The sequence below is a fragment of the Scyliorhinus canicula genome, chromosome 27, assembly GCF_902713615.1.
Source record: "Scyliorhinus canicula chromosome 27, sScyCan1.1, whole genome shotgun sequence".
NCBI classification, from domain to species: Eukaryota; Metazoa; Chordata; class Chondrichthyes; order Carcharhiniformes; family Scyliorhinidae; genus Scyliorhinus; species Scyliorhinus canicula.
In genome coordinates this window covers 9,530,977-9,557,803 of record NC_052172.1, presented here as the reverse complement: position 1 = coordinate 9,557,803, position 26,827 = coordinate 9,530,977, and the positions used below count along the sequence as shown (strand labels likewise).

At 51.3% G+C, this 26,827-nt stretch overlaps 1 protein-coding gene across 2 annotated transcripts in view; it reads right to left on the bottom strand.

Annotated features, from left to right (window-relative positions):
* Positions 1-26,827, bottom strand: part of LOC119957890 (RAS guanyl-releasing protein 1-like) — a 155,186-nt gene that overhangs the window by 95,024 nt on the left and 33,335 nt on the right. Inside the window, exon 1 of one of the 2 annotated variants that reach the window (XM_038786072.1) lies at positions 7,127-7,384. The exons of the other annotated variant lie outside the window; for it this stretch is intronic. Within the exon in view, the coding sequence (XP_038642000.1) occupies positions 7,127-7,194 (68 nt within the window). The 5' untranslated portion in view covers positions 7,195-7,384. Of the gene's footprint in view, positions 1-7,126; positions 7,385-26,827 lie in introns of those variants that run through there. 2 annotated transcript variants of the gene reach the window in all.

The following is a 26,827-nucleotide window of genomic DNA, read 5'->3' as shown; positions in this document are numbered from 1 at the left end:
TGGTACGGGAATCGAACCGTGCTGCTGGCCTGCCTTGGTCTGCTTTCAAAGCCAGCGATTTAGCCCAGTGTGCTAAACCAGCCCCTGTACACTGAAGCCAAGCCCATAATACAGGCAAGTACACCGAAGGCTAGCTCGTAATACAGGCAAGTACACCGAAGGCTAGCTCGTAATACAGGCAAGTACACCGAAGGCTAGCTCGTAATACAGGCAAGTACACCGAATTCTAGCTCGTAATACTGACAAGTACACCGAAGGCTAGCTCGTAATACAGGCAAGTACACCGAATTCTAGCCCATAATACAGGCAAGTACACCGAAGGCTAGCTCGTAATACAGGCAAGTACACCGAAGGCTAGCTCGTAATACAGGCAAGTACACCGAAGGCTAACTTGTAATACAGGCAAGTACACCGAAGGCTAACTCGTAATACAGGCAAGTACACTGAAGGCTAGCTCGTAATGCAGACAAGTACACCGAAGGCTAGCTCGTAATGCAGACAAGTACACCGAAGGCTAGCTCGTAATGCAGACAAGTACACCGAAGGCTAGCTCGTAATGCAGACAAGTACACTGAAGGCTAGCTCGTAATGCAGACAAGTACACCGAAGGCTAGCTCGTAATGCAGACAAGTACACCGAAGGTTAGCTCGTAATACAGACAAGTACACCGAAGGCTAGCTCGTAATACAGGCAGGTACACCGAAAGCAGTCCTGCATTTAATGTATTTTACACCCAGTGTCATTGGTGATTATGCAGATTGCAACGGCCTTGCAAAATCTGCCACTGAATCCAGGAATGCTGAATTCTGCCAGTCTCCTTTTTGGCTACCGAGGTACTGGTCCTTCAATAAAGAGTTACTGAGCAAAAAAACAAAGCGTATGAAGATAACACAGCGAGTTATTATTCTTTCTGTCGCAGCCTAGCATTGCTGCTTCGGTTGCAGGTAGCCTTTAGGATCCATCGCTCTGTGGCTGGCGGATAGCTGGATCGGATTCCCCAGCTGGCGCAGTGCACGCTGCTCAATATACAGCCCGGACTGTTAATTTGGACATGTGGCAGCCACCTCCAGGCCCACAGCTGCTGTCCACCAGCGCCCCCCCCTCCTCGCCGGAGCCTCAACATCAAAGCGGCCCAGCATCTTGCACTGTGCACATTACATCACAGCATCCCCCACACAGGCCTAATCAAACAAACTTGTGCACCAGAGGGAGGAACGCGAGGTGTGATTCGCAGCCAGAGTGCTGCTGGCAAATAGTGTTTTCCACTTGTTTCCCCCCCCCCCCCCCCCCCCCCCCACGCCACCCCCGGGGATTTGGCAATTGGGATGAGGCAGCGACACCTTACATTACTCCGAGTCGCCCCGAGTACGGGGAAACATCCCACAGCGCTCCGCAGGGGCCTGCAGGATGGACAAACTTTGACCTCAAGCCGCAGACCTCAGGCTTGGCGCGGTCTGACGGACGAAACTTAGCCCCCGAGCGGTACCTCAAGTGGAGTTGAAAGACCTTGTGAGGCTACCTTGACGCCGCTAGAACAGGTGATGTGGCCACCAGCGCAGCGAATCCCCACCGCGCAGAAGGAGACCATTCGGCCCAGCGAGTCTGCGCCCGACCCTCTGAGGGTTGCACCCGAGCTCGGCCCACTCCCCGCACCCTACCCCCGTAACCCCACCTAATCCCATCTTTGGACTGCGGGAGGAAACCGGAGCACCCGGAGGAAACCCGCGGGCACTCAGGGGAGAACGTGCAGACTCCACACTGACAGTCGCCCGAGGCCGGAATCGAACCCGGGTCCCTGGCGCTGTGAGGCAGCAGTGCTAACCGTCGTGCCGCCGTTACTATTTCTGGGAACCTGCTGGGCCTTGCTTGGCTGACACCTTTCCTCCATTACAATAGGGGCTACACTTCGAAAGTACGTGATTGGCTGGAAGCCACTTTGGGGCTGGGGGGGGGGCGGGTTTAAGGACAGGTGCTGTTTAAATGCAAAGTTCCTTTATGGAGGCCCCTCCCTGCTTTCCGATACCCCATTAATACTCTCTCCATCAAAGGTTATGGGGGGGGGGGTCAGTGGGCTAAACAGCTGGCTTGTAATGCAGAACAAGGCCAGCAGCGTGGGTTCAATTCCCATACCGGCCTCCCCGAACAGGTGCCGGAATGTGGCGACTAGGGGCTTTTCACAGTAACTTCATTGAAGCGGACTTGTGACAATGAGTGATTATTATTATTATTAGCTGAGGCCACAATCGAGTCAGCCATGAGCCTATCGAATGGAGGAACAGGATGGAGGGACAGAGTGACCTACACTTGTTCCTAATCCGTATGTCTATCTGGACTTTTGCTTCCCTTCTATTTTCACCTCCCCATTTGCTACTCACCATGTTGCAGTATATTTCGGCCTGTCACTGTGTAACCCTGCTATTACATTATAGACTTGAAAGAGACAGGATTTGAGCTGACGGCAGGCATGACGTCAACGCCCGACTCTCCAAGGCCAGTTTGCTCCAGCACTGCACCCTCGACATTGGACGGCCTGCCTCTCTCTGGTAAGCAAAGGTGGACCGTCGGGTTGGAGACTCATTCAGGGGTCCCGGTGACCAGCTGAGAATTTCCCAGCTGGCTGTCAGATTGTGGTGTTGCTAAGGCGGCCGGTAGATACGCGAGCTGAAAGTCGGAGCTCTTTGTACCCGGAGCTCAGGACGAGATAGCCACCTCGAATCTCTTACAGCAGGGGGGGGGGGGGGGACACGACAGCGCAGTGGTTAGCACTGCTGCCACGGCGCCGAGGACCCGGGTTCGAATCCCGGCCCTGGGTCAATGTCCGTGCGGAGTTTGCACATTCTCCCCTGTGTCTGCGTGGGTCTCAACCCCCCCCCCCCCCCAACCAAAAACGTCGTGCAGGGTAGGTGGATTGGCCGCGCTAAATTGCTCCTTAAATGGGGGGGGGGAACAAAAAATTGGGTACTCTAAATGTATTAATTCCCACAGCAGACACGACAAGCGATCTTGCCCGGATTTGTGACCTGGCTCTTCGAAGCCTCAGTGCTGATTCTGAGAGCTGGTGTCCTTCAAAATGTGGAGGGCGATGGGGGCACAGGGGTGAGTTGGGGTAGTGGGGCAGTGGAAGGTGGGAGAATGGCACCGGGTAAATTGCTCATGTGGAAAGCTGGTTCACATATGATGGGCCGAAGAGGCTCCTGGGCTATAACGTTTCTGTGACTCTGTGACATTGACGGATGATGCAGTGGGCAATTCGGGATGGACAATAACTGCTGGCCCAGCCAGCGATGCCCACTTCCCTCGAATGAATGAGATGTAACCATTGCAAGTTTCTTAATACATCCTCATTGTCAGAAATGAATATCAGGCGGACATTTATACGGATTAACTCCCAGAATTCTGTGTTTTCTGGCTGGCTCAATTGTTACAGTAGCGGGTACCTCCTGTTTTTACAGGAAATCCCACATCCAGTCGTGAATTAATATTTATATTCTCGGTGAGTGGCTGAACACTAGTGGTCCGGCTTTAGGTGACGGAAAGTCCTCCCAGGGGTCCTGGGCCTAAGCTAAACGCCCGTGTCTGCGAGCGCCGGTCGGGGTCAGGGTTGGGGGCTGGTTTTGTTGCCTACCCGGCTGGCAGCCTATTCTCACTGGGGTTCACCGTCCGAGCTCTAATGCGGGCACAGATGGCTTGGACAGGGTAAGACAAGCTAACCAATATCAGCAAAGATGTACCTCAGCAAAGGCTTGGACAACCATTGCTGATCTTGCCAGCAACATCCACGCTCCATAAAATAATCTGGGCCTGGTGCATTATCACCTCATTTACTCTGACCCTCCCCCAGTTAATTGTTTTTACCCTGTAAATATTACAGTGAATATAGCACTCTATGTATATCATAGTGAATATCCTATTAAATTGAATATCTCACCCTGTGTATATTATGGTGAATATCCCAGCCTGTGTATATTACAGTGAATATCCCAGCCTGTGTATATTACAGTGAATATCCCAGCCTGTGTATATTACAGTGAATATCCCAGCCTGTGTATATTACAGTGAATATCCCACCCTGTGTATATTACAGTGACTATCCCATCCTGTGTATATTACAGTGAATATCCCACCTTGTGTATATTACAGTGAATATCCCAGCCTGTGTATATTACAGTGAATATCCCCGCCTGTGTATATTACAGTGACTATCTCCGCCTGTATATTACAGTGAATATCTCAGCCTGTGTATATTACAGTGAATATCCCAGCTTGCGTATGTTAGTTAATATCCCACCCTGTGTATATTACAGTGAATATCCTAGTCTGTGTATATTACAGTGAATATCCCACCTTGTGTATACTACAATGAATATCCAAGCCTGTGTATATTACAGTGAATATCCCAGCCTGTGTATATTACAGTGAATATCCCAGCCTCTGTATATTACAGTGAATATCCTAGCCTGTATGGGGCTGGGGCAGCACGGTAGCATGGTGGTTAGCATAAATGCTTCACAGCTCCAGGGTCCCAGGTTCATGTCCCGGCTGGGTCACTGTCTGTGCGGAGTCTGCACATCCTCCCCGTGTGTGCGTGGGTTTCCTCCGGGTGCTCCGGTTTCCTCCCACAGTCCAAAGATGTGCGGGTTAGGTGGATTGCCCATGCTAAATTGCCCGTAGTGTCCTAAAAAAGTAAGGGGGGGGGGGTTGTTGGGTTACGGGTATAGGGTGGATACGTGGGTTTGAGTAGGGTGATCATTGCTCGGCACAACATCGAGGGCCGAAGGGCCTGTTCTGTGCTGTACTGTTCTATGTTCTATGTGTATATTACAGTGAATATCCGCGCCTGTATATTACGGTGAATGTCCCAGCCTGTGTATATTACAGTGAATATCCAAGCCTGTGTATATTACAATGAATATCCAAGCCTGTGTATATTACAGTGAATATCCAAGCCTTTGTATATTACAGTGAATATCCACGCCTGTATATTACAGTGAATATCCCAGTCTGTGTATATTACAGTGAATATCCTAGCCTGTGTATATTACAGTGAATATCCAGCCTGTATATATTACAGTGAATATCCCAGCCTGTGTATATTACAGTGAATATCCCAGCCTGTGTATATTACAATGAATATCCAAGCCTGTGTATATTACAGTGAATATCCAAGCCTATGTATATTACAGTGAATATTCCACCCTGTGTATATTACAGTGAATATCTCAACCTGTGTACATTACAGTGAATATCCAAGCCTGTGTATATTACAGTGAATATCTCACCCTGTGTATATTACAGTGAATATCCAAGCCTGTGTATATTACACTGACTATCCCAGCCTGTGTATATTACACTGACTATCCCACCCTGTGTATATTACAGTGAATATCCCACCCTGTATATTACAGTGAATATCCCAGCCTATATGTATTACAGTGCCTATCCCACCCTGTATATATTACAGTGATTATCCCACCCTGTATATTACAGTGAATACCCCCCTGTATATATTACAGTGAATATCCCACCCTGTGTATATTACAGTGACTATCCCAGCCTGTGTATATTACAGTGGATATGCCACCCTGTGTATATTACAGTGGATATCCCACCCTTTGTATATTACGGTGAATATCCCACCCTGTGTATACCACAGTGAATAGCCCACCCTGTGTATATTACAGTGACTATCCCACCCTGTGTATATTACGGTGAATATCCCACCCTGTGTATATTAGTGAATATCCCAGCCTGTGTATATTACAGTGAATATCCCCACCTGTATATTGCAGTGAATATCTCAGCCTGTGTATATTACAGTCAATATCTCAGCCTGTGTATATTACAGCGAATATCCCCGCCTGTATATTACAGTGAATATCTCAGCCTGTGTATATTACAGTGAATATCTCAGCCTGTGTATATTACAGTGACTATCCCACCCTGTGTATATTACAGTGACTATCCCACCCTGTGTATATTATGGTGAATATCCCACCCTGTGTATATTAGTGAATATCCCAGCCTGTGTATATTACGGTGAATATCCCACCCTGTGTATATTAGTGAATATCCCAGCCTGTGTATATTACGGTGAATATCCCACCTGTGTATATTAGTGAATATCCCAGCCTGTGTATATTACAGTGACTATCCCACCCTGTGTATATTACGGTGAATATCCCACCCTGTGTATATTAGTGAATATCCCAGCCTGTGTATATTACGGTGAATATCCCCGCCTGTATATTACAGTGAATATCCCAGCCTGTGTATATTACAGTGAATATCCCAGCCTTTGTATATTACAGTGAATATTCCACCCTGTGTATATTACGGTGACTATCCCACCCTGTGTATATTAGTGAATATCCCAGCCTGTGTATATTACGGTGAATATCCCCGCCTGTATATTACAGTGAATATCCCCGCCTGTATATTACAGTGAATATCTCAGCCTGTGTATATTACAGTGACTATCCCACCCTGTGTATATTACAGTGACTATCCCACCCTGTGTATATTACGGTGAATATCCCAGCCTGTGTATATTACAGCGAATATCTCAGCCTGTGTATATTACAGTGAATATCCCAGCCTTTGTATATTACAGTGAATATCTCAGCCTGTGTATATTACAGTGACTATCCCACCCTGTGTATATTACAGTGAATATCCCAGCCTGTGTATATTACAGTGAATATCCCAGCCTGTGTATATTACAGTGAATATCTCAGCCTGTGTATATTAGTGAATATCCCAGCCTTTGTATATTATAGTGAATATACCACCCTGTGTATATTAGTGAATATCCCAGCCTGTGTATATTACAGCGAATATCTCAGCCTGTGTATATTACAGTGACTATCCCACCCTGTGTATATTAGTGAATATCCCGGCCTGTGTATATTACAGTGAATATCTCAGCCTGTGTATATTACAGTGAATATACCAGCCTGTATATATTACAGTGCATAATCCACCCTATGTATATTACAGTGAGTCGTCGTCCCCCCGCCCTCTGTTTATAACAATCAATCTTAAATGGTACAACATGCAGCACAGAAGCCAATTGCAATATTACCCCATAACACAGTCAATCCAATTGCCCCGAGAGTTTCATACTTACTGGCGATTGAGATCCTGTAAGTTGCAACGTAGCAGGGTGGGCTGCTGTGGTCTGTAAATATCGGCCATGCTGATCCCTGGCGACTCTCGTCACACTGTGTCAGATAAGCTTTGACAGGGATTAGGAAGGAAATCTTGATCTGTGTCCCATCGAGTGTCAGCAATGCAGCGCAGAGACGCTAGCAGCCAACGTGGGGGACTCTCAGTGGCAGCTATCAAAAGGCACAGGTGACTGGAGACATAATGACAAGATAATCATGATCCCTCACTCTCTCTTGCACTTGCTCTCTCTCTCTCTCTCTCTCGCTCGCTGTTCCCTCGACACAGCCTGGGGCTGAGCAAGTTTGTAAGAATTGAGGAAGTGCTACACACACTGAATTGCAGCCCAGACACTCACATTGAGGGAGCATGCCGTCCCATTGGCTCCTGTGAAAATCCTTTGCAGATGGGTCTGTTTCTAATCAGCCGAGAGCTTTCAATTCAACTTACAGCTGCAACACATGCAAATTTAATCACCCAATCTATTGTTTTACATCCAACCTTTTTATAGCTCAGATCAATGTATGTATTCCGTTTCTCCTCGCGCTGGGAATGTACCTCCATTTCCGCCCTCATATCGACCAAACCACTTTAACTTTTTTGCCTTTCTTCATTGATCAGAAGCTGGGAGCTACAATTAGGCCGTTCCTTCCTTGACCGACCAGAGTTGGACACAAGGGCCACGATTCTCTGGTCCGATGGCAGAATGCCGGCGGCAAAACGGGAAGTACTTTACTCCGGCGCCGGCGCCCATTCCGAGATCAGATTCTCGGGTCCTGGTGGGGCCAGCTCGGTTCACGCCGTTCCAGCTGCCAGTCCCGGCGTCGGCCCAGAGGCGCGGGATACACCCATGCGCACTGGCCGTCATCCCCGCGCCTGCCCCCGCGCCCAGGGATCCAGGAGCCGGCGCGGAGGAAAAGAGTTCCGCAGCCAGAGAGGCCAGCCCGCCGATTGGTGGGCCCCGATCGCGGGCCAGGCCATGTGGAGGGCCTCCCCGGGGTTGGACCCCCCCCCCCCCCACCCCCTTCCCTCCCTGCAGGCCGCCCCCGGACTCTTCAACCCCGAGGTCCCGCCGGCCCAGAGCATGTTAGAACGCCGCCGGCAGGCCTTGAATTTTTTCGGACGGTCCGGGACGGAGAATCGCGGCGTCGGCGCAGGATCGCCGCTACGGCCGTTTGCGGCGAGAATGGCGTCGGGGCGCGATTCGCGCAGCCCCCGCCGATTCTCCGGCCCGACGGGGGGGGGGAGGAGGGGGCCGGAGAACCCTTCATACCTGCTCGGACAGTGTTTTTCAAACTTTCTTTCGCGGTGACCCATTTTTACCAACCAGCCGACCTTCGGGACCTACGCCGGCCGACCTTCGGGACCCATGGCGGCCGCCTTTGGCGACTCACGCGGGCTGAGCTTTGTGACCCACGCCGGCCGACATTCGTGACCCGCCTTACCTTTAATGCGAGAGGTGAGCCTGCTTGGTCTTCATTTACTTGTTTGCTGCTGACAAAATGGAGGAATCGCAATCGCGCCCACAGCACGTGACATCAGCATTTCGGCGGGGGGGGGGGGGGGGGGGGGGGGTGCATTACCTGCTCTCTGCCTCCCTTCAGGCAGGAAAATTACTTTGAATTTAAAAACAAATCTTCTCCTGCATCCCTGATTGCGCAGATCCACAGGCAAGAGCCGCAGCGGTCGGCTTTTCACAATTCTTTTTTCAGAAATCATTTGTTTCATTATAGAGGGAATGATATTCTAATCACTAACATTTTAAATAAGATTCAAGTTACTGCACAGTGTTCTGGTAAATATGACGGCCGGGACCATATAAAAAATTACTGGGCACACCGTGCGTGCGTGCCTGCTCATTGGTGTGCAGGCGCAAATTCGATGAGCGTAGACTCATGCGCCGAGCGCCTGCTTTTTTTGAAAAATGAATATTGCTACGAGTCGGCTTCAATGAAGTTACTGTGAAAAGCCCCTAGTCGCCACATTCCGGCGCCTGTCCGGGGAGGCTGTTACGGGAATCGAACCGTGCTGCTGGCCTGCTTTAAAAGCCAGCGATTTAGCCCAGTGTGCTAAACCAGCCCCAATTTTATGCGGTTGCGGCCGTCATTGTTGAAAGCCGGCTGCTGTGGCTGTTGCGCGGTAATTCCCGCGGCCGGGAGCGCGGCGACAGACGGCTCCGCGACCCTCCCGACACCCGCCCGCGGGTCGCCACCCCGACTTTGAAAATGCCCGTCCCCGGAGACTGGGTGACAGTCTTCTGCCGGATTTCTGTATCGGTTGGACACGCCAGAGCCTCAGTTAAACTGCCGGCTCCCCAGGTCGGAGGAATAGAACGCTCCGCCTTCAGGTGCCAGATGCACTTCGGCCGATGGACCGGGACACCCAGCCGGCGCGAGGGCGACGCTAACTTTTTGTTTTCAGTCAAAAGTGGACATCAGGGGACCGACTACCTTGGGGACCTTTTAAAGCCCGCTTTGTAAACAGCTCCCGCTTCCTGACTTCCATTCCGGATCACTTCCCAACTGACGGAGACGTCACACACGACAATGGGAGGGATGTCCACAGCAGGTGTGAGATTTGGGAGGAGTCCCCCTCCCCAGGAGACCGGAGAAAGGAAAGACTTGCGTTTGAGAAGCGTCTCCCGCAGCCTCCGCCCAGACAGGTACCTCTGGGGCAGCACGGTAGCATGGTGGTTAGCATAAATGCTTCACAGCTCCAGGGTCCCAGGTTCGGTTCCCGGCTGGGTCACTGTCTGTGCGGAGTCTGCACGTCCTCCCCGTGTGTGCGTGGGTTTCCTCCGGGTGCTCCGGTTTCCTCCCACAGTCCAAAGATGTGCGGGTTAGGTGGATTGGCCAGGCTAAATTGCCCGTAGTGTCCTAAAAAGTAAGGTTAAGGGGGGGTTGTTGGGTTACGGGTATAGGGTGGATACGTGGGTTTGAGTAGGGTGATCATTGCTCGGCACAACATCGAGGGCCAAAGGGCCTGTTCTGTGCTGTACTGTTCTATGTTCTATGAAGCCCAGCTGGCCACGCCCAATGGGCGCACAGCAAGATCCCGCAGGCAGCATAGCGATGGCGGACGGTTAATGATGCGTTCTGCCTCCACCATGCTCTCACGCGGGGCATTCCAGATCCTAATCACTCGCGGCGTTTCAAAATCTTCATGTCCCCTTTCGCTCTTTCGCCTCAATTCCCCGGCAATGTGGTTGACTCTTAACTGGCCCTCAAGGTCAATTAGGGATGGGCAATAAATGCTGGCTCAGCCTGCGATTCCCAAGTCCCATGAGCAAATGAAAAAAAACATTTTTTTAATTCATTCTTAGGATGTGGGTGCCACAGGTGTCACCATATTTGTTGCCCATTCGTGGTTCAGAGGGGCAGCTAAGAGTAAACCCATGGCTGTGGGGTCTGAAGCCACATGTAGGCCAGACCGGGTAAGGACGGCAGATTTCCTTCCCTGAAGGGACATTAGTGAACCAGATGGGTTTTTACAACAATCGATGATCGTTGTCATGGTCGCCATCACCGAGACGGGTTCTGTTTTCCAGATTTTATTAATTGAATTTCAAAATTCTGTGCCGCGGTAGGACGTGGACCGGTATCAGCCTGAGGCCTCTGCGTTATGAGTCCAGTGACGGTACCACGACGCCACCGTCTCCAAAGTCGGGCCTGGAACCCCCACGCCGCACTCCGGGCGCCCAGAGGCAAGGCCACCGCCCGCTGGCGAACCTCATCCCGTAGAAATGATGCAACGCATGACCACGCGAGCATGTGGCGAAAATACTCCCGTCGAGACGTTGGTTTTTCTGTCAAAATCGGCCAGCCCCATTCTTGGACGTTCTCGGCTGAACAAAGACATTATTGCAGACCGAAAGAATGCTGCAAATGCTCAACATCTGGCAGACAATGCGAGGTAATGTTTCCGAAATAACCTTTCATCACAACTTTGTGAAACTGTTTTCAGATGCCGACTAATCTGCTGCATTATTTTAACATCTCCTGTTTTTATTTAAGTAATTATGATAGATGGATTGTCACAGAATATCCCCTTCATTGTGCCTAGATCCCAGTCTCAATCTAGTAATTGCTGGCATACCCATTGGGTGGATCGCCTGAAACATTGAAACCTCAGGTTCCGCATTTTCAAATAGGTGGCGCCTTCTGGGTCTAAGACTCTCGGACACTGCCCAGCCACAGTCACTAGTGCACCTCAAACGAGAACAGAAAATACGGGGAAAAGCTCAGCCGGTCTGGCAGGTTCCGTAGGGAGAGAGAGCAGATTTGGCGGGCCGGATCCTCCGACCTTCCATCGGCAGGAAGCAGCGCGGCGTTCGCTGGCGGCGGGATTCTCTGCTCCCGCCGTTTGTCCATGGGTTTCCCCGGTTAAAGCCACCGCACTCCACCTGGAAACCTACAGGGCAGGGCTGCGCTCTCCGCGGGATTTCGGCCTACGTTTCGTTTGGCGGGGTGTGGGTCTGCACTAAGGCAAAAAATGCTTGGGGTATTAAAAAAAAGGTTAAGACAGAGGATAAATGTTACAGTCTAAAGTTGTTAACTCAGCGTTGAGTCCAGAGGGATGTAATGGGCCTAACCGAAACATTAGTTGCTGCCCCTCCAGTTTGAGTTGGCCTTTCTCTGGAGCACTTCAACAGCCCAAGGATGGACACGTGGGCTCGAGAGCGAGTTAAAATGGCAGAGAGGCCGGAATTCTTCGATCGTTGCGATTCACCCCATGCCCTTGGGGTTCCTGGCGGCGTTGGGCGGCTACAATGGGAAATACTATTGGCGAGCGACTGGAAGATAGCAACCCGTCAACAGCGAACACGTGGATGGGGGAACCGGCGAATCCTGCCCAATATTTTAATATACCTCACGCCTGGGTGTAAAAGTCATTGGTAACACCCTTCCATTGTCGGGCGGAACTCCAGGGAAATCTTTGCCCAGTTTCACACTGAGGTTAGTGGGGGCGTTCCTTCAAGTGTACCTGACTGGATGGTGTCGGTGTGGGTTATGATGGACCTCAACATTTCAGGGCCCAAAAATAAATCACTGCGTTTTCCCGCTCTGGATTGTCATCCATTGACATTGCCTATAAAGTCTTCAAATGGCCTTGAGTATCACACACAGATGGTGGGCATTGGATGAAAGTTCTGGAAAACCAGGAGATGTGGTGCATTCAGATTTTCCGAAAGATATTCAGCGAAGAAATTCTTCCTCAAATCTGTCTTAAATGCCCTTATTCTGCGGCCACGCCCTCTGATCCTACCCTCTCCCATCGATAGAGGACTGGCTATCAGCAGGAAACAGGGAGTTGGGAAAAATGCTGGAACTCCCTGACAGCACAGTGGGTGTACCTACATCACGGGGGCAGCAGCGGCTCAAGAGGTGGGCCCACCACCACCTTCTCAAGGGGCAATGAGAGGTGGGCACTTATTGCTGATCTTGCCAACGATGAACATGTTCTATGAATGAATCAAAGATAGAAACCTTCCCTACTGCCCGAGACCTCAAAGCCTCTTTGCTTTCCCCCAACGTCAAACCCAATCTTGGCCTCACAACTTCTTTATTTATCTCGTTTTATTTTTCTCTCCGTCGCCAATGGCAACCTCGGTACTGTCTGCACTGCTGGCCTTGACCTCTGCACAGTCATTCGCCAACTTTAAAAAAAAGTATCCTTTTTGAAGAGGACAAAATGTTTTGATTTCGAACTGAAAAATTTGCATTTATATAGCGCCTTACGTGACACCCCCCCCCGCCCCCTCCTCCGCCCCGGCACGCCCCAAAATACGTCGCAGATAAGGGGGCACTTTTCTGGAGTCACTGTTGTGATATCGGAAACGTAGCATCCAATTTACACACAGCAAGATCCCAAAACCAGCAACGCTGTGATGACCGGAACTTGTTTTTTGTGATGTTGATTGTGGGATGAATGTTAGCCGAGGTTGTGGGGGAAGAGGGGGAACTCTCCCGCTCTTCTCTTAAGTGGTTCCCTTCTCAACTTTAACGCTTCCCTGTACGGGCAAACAGGGCCTCAATTTACCAACCTCCGACAGCACAGCAGACTACGCTGGGGGGTTGTCAGCCTGGATTAGAAGCTCACGTCTCTCTGGAGTAGGACTTGAAGCCACAAACTCCGACCGAGAACAGGTGACAACTCGGGCGGAATTCACACACGTGGGGCTAAGTGGCGGGGGTGGGAACGGGGAGAGTTCATCGAGGTCGTCGGGAAACCATGCAACATCCACTTGTAGATGATACACTCAACCCCTTTGACCGTGTTACGAACGCACCTCACTTGGCTGTCAAGTCCTGGGGTGGGACTCGAACCTGCAGCTCAGAGGCCAGGACACTAACCCACTGCGCCACAAGACCTCCGACGACATTTGTTGCCCACCCCCTAATCGCCCTTGAACTGCTGTGCCCCAAGCCTTCTCCAGGTAAGTCTGTGGGAGGAAACCGGAGGAAACCCACGCAGACACGAGGAGAACGTGCAAACTCTGCACAGGCACGCAAGGCCGGAACTGAGCCTGGGTCCCTGGCGCTGTGAGGTGGCGGTGCTAACCACTGTGCCACCCCGTAAGAAACTGAACTGGACCATCCATATCAACACAGGGCACAGTAGCAATGTCACTAGACAAGTCATGCAAATATTCAGGCAAATCTTTAGCGGGCATGGATTCAAATCCAACCACAGCAGCTGGTGGAATTTAAATTAAATTAATTATTTAAAAGCCAGGAATTCAGTCTCAGTCATGGTGACCATGAAACTATCGCCGATTGTTGTAACAACCCATTTGGTTCATAATGTCCCCTTTAGGGAAGGGAATCTGCCGTCCTTACCCGGTCTGGCCTACATGTGACTCCAGACCCCACTCAGCAATGAGGTTGACTCTAAGCTGCCCCCTCTGTAATGGTCGAGCAAGGCACTCACTTCAAGGGCAATTAGGGGGTGGGCAAAAAAACGTCGTAGGAGGTCTCGTGGCGCAGTGTCCTGGCCTCTGAGCCAGGAACTCCCGGTTCGAGTCCCACCCCAGGACTTGACGGCCAAGGGAGGTGCGTTCGTAACCCAGCCTACGGGGTTGAGTGTGCCAACCTGCAAAATCCTTCCGATCACGCCAATGGCCGGTGGTAAGACCGGGAGAGACTGCTAGTTGATGTGGAGTGGTGCCCCGCGAGCTATAGGTCCCTGGCGACAGACTAGCGACCTGCTCCGGGAATAACTAAGAATAGAAACGGCCGAACGTCTGCCTTAGCAGGTCTGAGAAGAGAAGTGGAATTGGAATAAATGGTGGCCAGGCCAGGGACACCCGCGTCCGACAACAGGTTAAATGACCACAGCTACAAGAGCAGGCCAGAGGCTGGGATTTCGACGGGGAGTAACTCACCTCCTGACTCCCCAAAGACTGTCCGCCATCGACGTCTCTCCGCCTGTCTGGATGAGCGTAGCTCCACCAACATTCAAGGAGCTGGGCACCATCCAGGACAAAGCAGCCCCGCTTGACGGGCGCAGCGTCTACCCATTTCCTTCACCGCTGCGGCCCAGAGGCTGCACTGTGGATCCAACTACAAGGTGCACTGCAGCAATTTACCAAACCTCCTTTTGACAGCACCTTCCAAACCCACGATATCTGCCAAAGGATGACCCCGAGTCCCATAGGGATAGTCAGAGAGGTAGGGAGGTAGGTTACAAGGAGGGACTTATAGGTGGATAGCAAGGTAGTGAGGCAGAGAGAGGGGTAGGGACGGAATTCTATAACTTGGGGCTCAGGCAACTGAAGGCAAGGCCACCAATGGCGGAGAGGTTCCAATGGGGATGCTCACAAGCCTCAGAATTAGAAGAGCAGATATCTCAGTGGGTTGGAGGGCTGGAGGAGATGACGGAGATAGGGAGGGATCGGGGTTAGATGAAGGGATTTGAAAAGCTGGGTGTGAATTTTAATATCAAAATGTTGCTTGACCAGAAGCCACTGCGCGTCAATATGGACTGCAAACATACAAACTAGGGTCGGGAGGAGGCCACTCGGCCCCTCCAGTCTGCTTCCCATGGCTGATCTGATTGTAACCTCAACCCCACATTTATGTTGACCCCCGATAACCTTTCACCCCCTCGTTAATCAAGAATCTATCTATTTCGGCCTTAAAAATAATCCAAGATTCTGCTACCACTGACGTTTGGGGAAGAGTTCCAGAGACTCAACCACCCCGAGACCAAAAAAATTCTCCGAATCTTTCGTCTTAAATGGGCGACCCCCTTATTTTTACACAGTTACCCCCGAGTTCCGGATTCTCCCACATCCACCCTGCTGCGAGCCCTCAGAATCTTGAAGGATTCCATCACGTTGCCTCTTACTCTTCTAAACTCTGGTGGATACAAGCCCAGCCTGACCAATCTTTTCCCATACATCAAGCCACCAGAGTCGTGGTGTACGTCTTGGTCAGCAGGCACGGAGGGGTGACAGGGGAATGGGAATTAATGCAACTTAAAGATAGGCCTCCGGAGAGTTTTAAATAACCTCCAGTTTATCCCATAGAATCTCTACAGTGCAGAAGGAGGCCATTCGGTCCACTGCGTCTGCACCGACCCTTGGAAAGAGTACCCTACCTCGGCCCTCGGCCCACACCCCGAGCCTATCCCTGTAACCCCACCTAACCTGCACATCTTTGGACACTAAGGGGTAATTTATCATGGCCAATCCACCTAACCTGCCAATCCACCTAACCTGCACATCTTTGGACACTAAGGGGCAATTTACCTCGGCCAATCCACCTAACCTGCCAATCCACCTAACCTGCATATCTTTGGACATTAAGGGGCAATTTACCGCGGCCAATCCACCTAACCTGCACATCTTTGGACGGTGGGAGGTAACTGGAGCACCCGGAGGAAACCCACGCAGACACGGGGAGAGCGTGCAGACTCCGCACAGTCACCCAAGGCCGGAACTGAACCCGGGTCTCTGCCCCTGCGAGGCAGCGGTGCTAATCACTGTGCCACCGTGCTGTGATGGGTAAAATGTGGTCGAGTGGCCAGGAGTACTGTGGAATAATCGTGTCTGAAGTTAGCGAAGGCATGAGTAAGGTTTTTCCGCTGAAATGGGGCGAAGTCGGGCAATGTTGCAGAGGTGGAACTGACAGTGTTTTTGACAGCACGAATATGAGGTTGGAAATACATCACAGGATCGAATGTGACATCAAGGTAGCTCACCACCGCCTTCTCAAGGGCAATTAGGGATGGGTAACATGGCCTTGCTCGAGACACCCACATCTCTCAAAACTGTTGAAAACACAGTTGCTGGATAGAGAGAGAGACACGGCGTTGACGTTTTTCACCTCACACTCATCAGGGCAAAGGCAAGAATGCCAAATTTCAAACCATCGCAGCAATTTAGACTACGGGAGAAAAGGGTGCTGATTGGCTGGCAGGTTGACTCTGATTGGCCGAGGCACTGCCATGGAGAAGCAATGAGGAACTAGACGCTCCCCGAGTTCCCACGTAACTAAAAAAAAATGTTCAAGGCTTGACCATATACCTTTTGTTTGCAGAAGGGCTGGTTTAGCTCACTAGGTAGGGGCTGGTTTAGCTCACAGGGGCTGGTTTAGCTCACTCAGCTAAATCGCTGACTTTTAAAGCAGACCAAGGCAGGCCAGCAGCACGGTTCGATTCCCGTATCAGCCGCCCCGGACAGGCGCCGGAATGTGGCGACTAGGGGCTTTTCACAGTAACTTCATTGAAGCCTACTCGTGACAAGAAGCGATTTTCATTTCATTTCATTTTCAGAGAGTGAATGCAAAGACAGTATGTCACTTTGAGCAAGTATGAATGAGCCATGATACGAGTGACTGGTTATCTTAAACCAATTGTTTTATCATCTTTATTCTTTCAAGGAACATAGGTGTCAATGACAAGGCCAGTGTTTGATTCCCATCTCTAATTGCCTTTGATAGTGGCTTGGATTGGATTGGATTGGATTGGATTTGTTTATTGTCACGTGTACCGAGGTACAGTGAAAAGTATTTTTCTGCGAGCAGCTCAACAGATCATTAAGTACCTGGGAAGAAAAGAAAATACATAATAGGGCAACACAAGGTAGAGGTTAGTAAGAATGTTAGTCTTAGAATTAAATTTTTAAAGAGTTTAAGTTAAGTAAAATGTGGATCTGTTGGGGAGAGCTCGCAGAGAGTCGCCTCCCTCTGGCGCCATCTTCTGGACATCTGGCTTTCAGAGGACAGTTAAGAATCAAGCACATTGCTGTGGGTCTGGAGTCACACATATTCCAGACCGGGTAAGGACGGCGGATTTCCTTCCCAAAAGGGACGTTAGTGAACCATCGGCGTTTTTTCTTCACAACAATCGATGATAGTTGTCACGGTCACCATCACTGAGACTCGCTTTCAATTCCAGATTTTATTAATTGAATTCAAATTCCATCCGCTGCCGCGGTGGGATTTGAACCTGCGTCCCTCAGAATTACTATTCCAGTGATACGAATACGACATCACCGTCTCCCTCTGTCAGTGTAGCTATTGGCGCACTCGGGATTGTTCCTCAAGTGCTGCCCGGTCACGGATTCGCACGTGGCAGCAAACATTTTGTTTGGTGTTTTGCAAAGCGTGGGCTGGTTGGGTGCAGTCGGCTGATTCAGGATAACTGACGCGCTGTTTGCTTCAATCAGCCAGTCGCTGGGATGTACGGCCTCCGTACTGAGACTCGCACCAGCACTGAAATTCATATACGGCGTTGCTCAATTCATTGGGGGGGGGGGGGGCAGGACATCTTACTGAACTGACGGAAGCATCCTGTTTGTGGAAAATACCCACGCGTGTAGCCACTGCGCGGCAGCAGAGTGAGACAGTTTTCCTGAACCTGGTGTTCATACGTTTGAGACCCTTTGCCTCCCGGGGGTACCTTTGAGGTCGGCGGAGTAACCCACCGGAGGGTTTGCGGGACACGCACTGAACGATGATCCGACCAAAACCACCATCGTCCCTCAGACTAAAGAGAAAAGGCAATTTGCCCACCACCGGCTCTCAGTAACAACCAAGTGAAAATGGTCAGATAACCTATTTTATTGATGTTAGTTGAGGTAAAATACCTGAGCAGGGCCTCTGGTCTTCCTTGAAATAATACTGAGGCACCTTAAACACCATTTGCCTGAAGGACAAATGAGAACTTTTCTATGTCCCTGAGAGTGAAGCACTCCCTCAGTACTGGGCATTGACAGCGTCGGCCTAGATGTCGTCCCGCAGCCTCTGGATTGATTACAAACGTTCACAGAAGTAACTTTGACGGAGCAAGCCTATAATTCCGTCAGGGCAGGCTGAGGGGTTCCAAATGTTTAATTAAAGATAGGTTCCGCGCCACCAGGCTCTCCCCTGAACCTTTCAACTATTTTGGTGCCTTTGTGCAAACTGATTGGGCTTGTTTGGTTTGGTTCTGTCAGCGATTTCCTTCCACATTCTCCGCATACGAGAAACGAAGGATTGGGCAATCCTTCCCGTCACTGGGCCCGGCGTGATGTCGAAACAATGAAAGGCCCGCTCCCCTTCAAACCACAGAGCTCTTCCCCGTAAGTCGCGGTTTTGCAACTCCCCCCCCCCCCCCCCCCCCTTGCCTCGACGATCTTGCGAGATACAGTTTGACGTGAGCCGAGTGTTTACGCCTATTTCTCTGCTGGCCTGATCGTTGGACGGTACCCGCAGGCCCCTGCGGCCTACCAGGTCAGAGGGCGGGCCACCTCAAACTGAGAGAAAGAAGCGAACGGCCGATGCAGCTACTGAGGGTTGGAAAGTGATGCAGTTGAAGACCTTGTGCTTTGGTGAAGCCAAGGTTGGGTTGAAATCCCCGATGATGGTTGGGGGGAGGAGGGGGGGGGGGGGTGGGGGGTGGGGGGGGAGAGAGAGGGGGTGGGGGGGGAGAGAGGGGGTGGGGGGGGAGAGAGGGGGTGGGGGGGGGAGAGAGGGGGTGGGGGGGGGAGAGAGGGGGGGGGGTTGGGAGAGAAGTGGGTGGTGGGGTCGGATCCAGCCACGGCAGCTCGGGGAATTTAAATTCAGTGAATAAAACCTGGAATGTAAAGCTAGTCTCAGTAAATGGCAACCGTGAACTATTATCGGTTGTCGTAAAAACCCATGCGGTCCCCACTCATGCCCTTTAGGGAAGGAAATCTGCCGTCCTTACCCGGTCTGGCCTACATGTGACTCCAGACCCCACAACAACCGGGTCGACTCTTAATTGCCCCCTCTGGAATGGCTGAGCGAGACACTCAGGTCAAGGGCAATGAGGGATGGGCAACAAATGCTGGGCCTGGACCTGCGACGCCCACATCCTATGAAAGAATAAAGAAAAAGGGAAATGCCCTCCAAAGAGAAGATTGAAAATTAAATAAAATTGGCCCCAGATGCCTGGCCTTGATCGAGGAGGGGCAACCACTCCACTGGGTCGCTATTGACAGCAGCTATAGCCTAGCGGCCATGTCAGTGGAGTCAAGGCCCTTAGCAACCGCCCCTCCCCGGTAGTGAGAAGGCCACACTGGTCGTGTTTCGCCCGCTATGTGCGGCAGCGCGGAGCCTTAATTGGCACCTAAATTGTCTCGGTTGACTCACCCATGGCCAGTGGGCGAGCAGCTATTCCAACCCCGACCCAGTCTGGCTCGGGGGTGAGGGGTGCAGGATGGTGCCCCCGGGAAACCAGCAGGCCGGCCATCCTCACGAAATCATCGGCCAAGTGTCGTAACCCCCCGCGAGGACCACGGCGAAAGCATCGACGATCACCCCCTTGGAAGTCGTGGAGTACAAGCTCCCCAAGTTGTGGGGGAGGGAGGGGGGGGGGGGGGGCGGAGACCAACCACCTGGGCCTCGTTATGAGCAAAGGTTTACAAGTAGGCCCAACTCCGGCCTGGTGCGATAATCCCTCCCAGCTAGGATTGCTGCGTTGTGCGGACCACTGTAAACACTTGTAACTAAATCGATCTTGCGTTTACCGTCAGCCTCCTGTGCGTCATTGTACAAAGTAAATATTTTCTAAAAATGGATGAATTGGAGAATCTTCCTTCGCTTCAACGGGTCGCCGAGAGAGAGTCTATTAAGTGGGGGGGGGGGGGGGGTGTGGCTTCTGGATAACATTGCTATTTGTAGGTACGACTGACTTCCTCCTAGTCAAACAGAGCAGTTGGCTAAATGCCCTGCTTGCTCCAGTGTGTCGGAGGAAGTCGCCCAGGTAACCCCCCCCCCCCCCCCCCCCCCCCGTCCCCCCACCCTGTGTAACACTGCAAAATGATATCTGTGCCACAACAGCTGAAGCCTATTTTTAAATCACGCTATTTTAACCAGCTCTTTGTGTGACTGAAGTGACAAGTCAATGAATTATTAGCAGAAGGGTTGCAGGTGTGAGGTAACGCCAAGTTACCAAGGCATTCGGAGGCACTGTGCACTCAGCACACGCAAAGATAATAGCCAGCGGAATAATGCGATTTTCAAAAGAGCCAGCAGTTGACGTGCGAGGGTGAGGGGAGAAACAGCGCGGCGCATTGTAAAGGGTGACGGCTCTCAGGGTCAACCGGCGTGAATGAAACGTGAATCTCGCCCGGGGGGGCCACAGCCTCCCCCCATTTGCACCGGGCTTTTTGTTCCACCTGCTTCTCTGGGGTGGGGGGGGGGGGGGGGGGGGGCGGGTCATGACCGGCGTTGCTGTCGCTGTTGCAGACCCTGGAACCCGGCACCGCTGCCTCACAGCGTCAGCGACCTCAGACGACTGTCTGCCTGCGCGGAGTTTGCACGTTCTCCCCCGTGTCTGCGTGGGTTTCCTCCGGGTGCTCCGGTTTCTCCCCACAGTCCAAAGATCTGCAGGTTAGGTGGATTGGCCGTGCTACAATTGGCCCTTAGGGGTCCAAAGGTGAGGTGGGTTTACGGGGATAGGGCGGGGGAAGTGGGCTGAGGCGGGGAGCTCTTTCGGAGGGTTGGTGCGGACTCGATGGGCCCGCTTCTGCACTGTTGGGATTCTACGATTCGCATATAAGTATTCGGCCCCTTGAGCCTGCTGATTGAGGCCTCAGCCCAGTGGGAAGGCTGCGGTGTAGTGGGATTGTCGCTGGGCTAGTTATCCAGAGACCCCACCACGGCAGATAGTGACATTTAAATTCAATAAAAGTCTAATGATGACCATTAGATTGTAAGACTGTAAGATTTCATCTGGCTCACCAGCGAAGGAAATCTGTTGTCCTTACCTGGTTTGGCCTACCTGTGACATCAGATCCATAGCAATGTGGTCAACACCGTCAGGGATGGTCAATAAATGCTAGCCCAGCCAGCGATGCCCATGAATGACTAAAACAAAGCTCCACTTTCTTGCTGTCCCCTCGACCCATTGACTCCCTTGTCAGGTCTACACTATAGGGCTGGTTTAGCTCAGGGGGCTAGATAGCTGGTTTGTGATGCAGAGCAAGGCCAGCAGCGCGGGTTCAATTCCCGCTCCAGCTTACCCGAACAGGCGCCGGAATGTGGCTTTTCACAGTCACTTCATACTTGCGACAATAAAAGGTTATTCCTACTATTATTAAAATAGTCAGCGACCCAGCTCCCATCACTCTCTGGAGCTCTCCACACTCGTGACCCTCTGGGTCGGAAATAAAACCTCCGTCTGAAATGCGAGGCCCCTTATTTTCAAATGGTCTGTCCCTCCCACAAGGGGAAACATTCTCCCAGTGCCTGCTCTCCCAAGTCCCCGCAGGATGGTCTCAATAAGATTGCCTCTCATTCTCCGAAATTCCAATGGATAGAGGCCCAGCCTGCCCGACCTTTCCTCGTTCCGGGAATCAGTCAATCCCTCCAAAGAGTGGTCAAGAAAGTGTACGGGCCGCTTCCCTTTAACGGAGAGAACACAAAAGCAGAGATGCATTGCTGGAACTGTGTGGAACGCTGGTTGGGCCCACAGCTGGAGTTTAGCGTCCGCAGTTCTCGTCGCCACATGACAGGAAGTTCTCTAGGGAGTGCGGAGGAATGTCGCCAGGGCTGGAAAATTGCAGCTCAGAGGAGAGACTGGACAGGCTGGGGTTGGTTTCCTCAGAACCGAGGAGGCCGAGGGGCGACCAAATTGAGGGTCAGAATTATGAGGGGCCTGGGGAGAGTAGACAGGAAAGACTCGATTCCCCGAGCTGAGGGGTTAATGACCAGAGGGCACAGATTTAAGGGATTAGAGGGGACATGAGGAAAATCTTTTTCACTCAGAAAGCAGTAGGCGTCTGGAAGTTGCTGCCTAACCTATCTGTCCGGATAGGCCATAGCTCCTCCTCCACAACAGTCCTCAACACTGGGACCTGCAAGCTTTTGTGCTCAATCCTCTACTGTGCTCCCTGTACACATACGGCTGTGTGGCAAGATTCAATTCTATCCATACGTTTGCGGATGATACGACTGTGGTGGGCCGTATCTCAAACAACGACGAGTCAGACGACAGAAGGGAGATAGATCACGTGGCTGCATAGTGTACCGAAAACAACCTCTCTCTTAATGCCAGCAAAAGCAAGGAACTGATCATCGACTTCAGGAAGTGTAGCACGACACGAAACCCCCCCCAGCCCGTCTGCATCAAAGTGGAGATGGTCGATAGCTTTAAGTTCCTGGGGGTCACCATCACCAACAGTCTGTCCTGGTCCACTCACGTTGATGCAACAGTCAAGAAAGCCCATCAACGTCTCTACTTCCTACGGAAGCTAAAGAAATTCGGCATCTCTGCATCAATTCTCACAAACTTTTATAGATGCGCGATAGAGAGCATCCTATATTGGCTGCATCACAGCCTGGTATGGCAACTGCTCGGCCCACGATCACAAGAAACTGCAGAGTGTTGTGAACTCAGCCCAACGTATCACACAAGCTCGCCATCCTCCACATTGACTCTGTCTACACCTCCCGCTGCCTCAGAAAGGCAGACAGCATTATCAGAGACCCCGCCCACCCAGGCTTTGCCCTCTTCCAGATCCTTCCATCAGGCAGAAGGTACAGAAGTCTGAAGACCCGCACATCCAGACATAGGAACAGCTTCTTCCCCACAGCTACTAGTCTCCTCAACGGCTCCCCCTCGGACTGATCTGTTCCCGATAAGACACTCGTCACGATGCCCAATACTGCTCTTGTTTATGTCGTCTTTGGTTTATTATTTTGCCCTTGTTCCGCACTCTAACCAATTACTTATTTGTCGATGTACTGTGCACTTTTTGTCATTCACCGTAGCTATCTACTATTTATTTTTGTCTACTGTGTACGTGCTGTGTACGTTTCCTTGGCTGCAGAAAAATACATTTCACTGTACTTCGGTACATGTGACAATAAATAACTCAAATCAAAATAAAGGCTGAAAGGCTCAACTCGTTGAAAAGGTATCTGGATCTGCAGTTGAAGTGCTGTAATCTGCAAGGCCAGGGACTGGAAAATGGGATTAAAAGGTGGAGTCATGGTGGGACACATTCTTCATTCTGCACCGTCACCTTTCTATGGTTCAGCGTTTCACATATAGAATTTACAGTGCAGAAGGAGGCCATTCGGCCCATCGAGTCTGCACCGGCTCTTGGAAAGAGCACCCTACCCAAGGTCAACACCTCCACCCTATCCCCGTAACCCAGTAACCCCACCCAACACTAAGGGCAATTTTGGACACTAAGGGCAATTTATCATGGCCAATCCACCTAACCTGCACATCTTTGGACTGTGGGAGGAAACCGGAGCACCCGGAGGAAACCCACGCACACACAGGGAGGATGTGCAGACTCCGCACAGACAGTGACCCAAGCCGGAATCGAACCTGTGACCCTGGAGCTGTGAAGTGATTGTGCTATCCGCAATGCTACCGCGCTGCCCCAATCCTGGCCTCTTGCACATTTTTTACGCTCTGTGAATCACCGCTGGGAAACATGCCCTAATCTCTGGAAATCCCTCCCAGAACCTTCGCTGTCCCTCCGCCTCTCTCGCTCTCTCTTTATCTTGAAGGCAGATTCCTTCAAACTCAACTCTTCGGGAAGCTGCCTCCACAGCCCCTGCTTTGGCGGAATTTTGACCATGTGCGAACGCCGGGAGAGGCCCGGAGCGGGATTAGCGGCGGGCACCTAACAAGTCGGCAGGTTGGCATTACCAGGCTGCTAGGGTTCCGGGGGGGGGGGGGGGGGGGGGGGGGGTGGCACAGCCAAGGGGTGGGTCCTGAAGGGGACAAGTCCTGAAAAGGGTGGGATCTGAAGGAGGGGGTGCCTGAAGGAGTCCGATGACGGTGACTTGTGGGAGAGTCTTCACGGGCGATTGAGGGTGGGAGGATAGTATTGGGAAGGAGGGTGTCATTGCCAGCAAGAAGGTGGGATCTGAGTTCACCTCCTGAGATCGGGGGGGGGCCTTTAAAAACGGGCGCCCCCGATTTCTATGGAGTCGGACCTGCCACGTCTCCAGGCCGGCCCAAACACCTCACTCTGGGCACAGTTCCACCCAGCCTCCAAAATCATTACCAAGTGAATGTGGATTGTAACCTGTATCGCACCTCGTGTCCCGCTGGAGGCCACCCTTTGAAATATTTTGGGAGGATTACAGCCCTCGTGTTAAAGGCTGAGTATTGTATACCTGTACTCCACTTCTTACGAATGCCTATTACCGGGGCAGCATTGTGGCCTAGTGGTTAGCACAACCGCCTCATGGCGCTGAGGTCCCAGGTTCGATCCTGGCCCTGGTCTGTGTGGAGTTTGCACATTCTCCCCGTGTCTGCGTGGGTTTCACCCCCACAACCCAAAGATGTGCAGAGTAGGTGGATTGGCCACGCTAAATTGCCCCTTAATTAGAAAAAATAATTGGCTAATCTAAATTAATTTTTTTTTAAATGTTTTTTTTAAAAGAATGCCTATTACCCAGCAGGGCTAAATCCATTGTTCCCTTTTTAACGACAGATTCCACTCACAGTTTCCCCGCTTTGAAGGTTTTTCCGACCGGAATGGGACGTATGGAGATGTTCAAGGGCAACGTTAGCACAAAATGTTTATTTTGAATAACCCTCTTCTCATGATTTGGGGTTCGATGGCATTCGATAACATCAGCGGGAACTTTGTCAATTAGTTGGTTTTTTTTTAATGGCGGTACCTCTGATTCTCATCATCCAAAATATTCTCTGGCTCCACTGACAGGGCAGCCTGGTGGGTTTCCCAGTGGCATGGGGGGGTTCCAATAGGAATTGCCGTTGAAAGTGGCGGGAGCAGATAATCCCGCCGCCAGCGAGCAGCCCATCGCCTCCAGGAAACACGCGACTGGCAGACCGACCAATCCCGCCCTATATTACAATTAGGCAGCGCCTCCTTGAGGCTCCTCCCTACCCGGCCGATGGTCGCTAAAAAAAAAATAATCAGTTTATGGAGTGCTTCCATCGCGCTGTGGAGGTTTCAGGCCAACCCGCGTCCAACAATCTGCTCTGAAAACTCTGCTCACCCCTTGACAGCTGTGACAAACTCCATCATGGCAGCTGAGGCAGTCTGCAACATTCCTTGACATTCTAAAATGAAAAGTGACCCCGCCCTATCTCCCACTGTTAATGCGGGTTGTTTACAAACTTTCAGGATCTGGATCCGGGTGTGTATCTCCGCCCAAGGCCAATCAGTTATTCCTTGGGTCACACCCTATTTGTATTATGTTGGAATCCATTAGTTTTGAGAGATATTATTTCCAAACAAACGGACTAATGGGGGTGAAAACATACCTCCGGACAACTATAGTTGCAGAGATAATAGAAACGCACGGGAGACGCGGTTAAAATCCATGCTCCCATCAATTTGAAAGATTTCCATTGATACGGCACCATTTGTGACCACCGGATGTGTCTAAGTGCTTTACAGCCAATGAAGCACTTTGGAAGTGAAGTCACTGTTGTGATGTCGGAAACGTAGCAGCCAATCTGTACATAGCAAGATCCCGCAAACAGCCACGTGGTAGAGACCAGATAATCTGCTGTTCTGGTGTGCGCTGAGGTATAAATATTGATCAGGACGCTGGGGACAACTTCCCTGCTAAAGAGGTTAAAGAGCAGTACAGCACAGAACAGGCCCTTCGGCCCTCAATGTTGTGCCGAGCTTTGTCCGAAACCAAGATCAAGCTATCCCACTCCGTCATTCTAGTGTGCTCCATGTGCCTATCCAATAACCGCTTGAAAGTTCCTAAAAGTGTCTGACTCCCACTATCACAGCAGGCAGTCCATTCCACACCCTAACCACTCTCTGAGTAAAGAACCTACCTCGGACATCCCTCCTATATCTCCCACCCTGAACCTTATAGTTATGCCCCCTTGTAACAGCTACATCCACCCGAGGAAATAGTCTCTGCTCTTCGTAACGATAGGACATTCACCTGAGGAAGCAGACGGGGCCTTAGTTTAACGTCTCACAGACGGTGCCTCCCGCTGGACGGCACTCCCTCAGTGCTGCACTGCAGTTCTTCTTTCTGTTCCCTCACCTTGTCAGACTTTCGTTCGTTTCCATCGCTAGCAATTCCGGGAACAGATCGCTAGTCTGTCGCCAGGGACTTGTAGCTTGAGGGGGCGCCCATTCCCACATCAAGGCGTGTCTGACCAGGAGTCTCTCCCACTCTTTCCGCCAGCCATTGGTGTGTTCGGAAGGATTTTCCAGGTTTACACTCAAGCCGTGATTCTCCGTTCG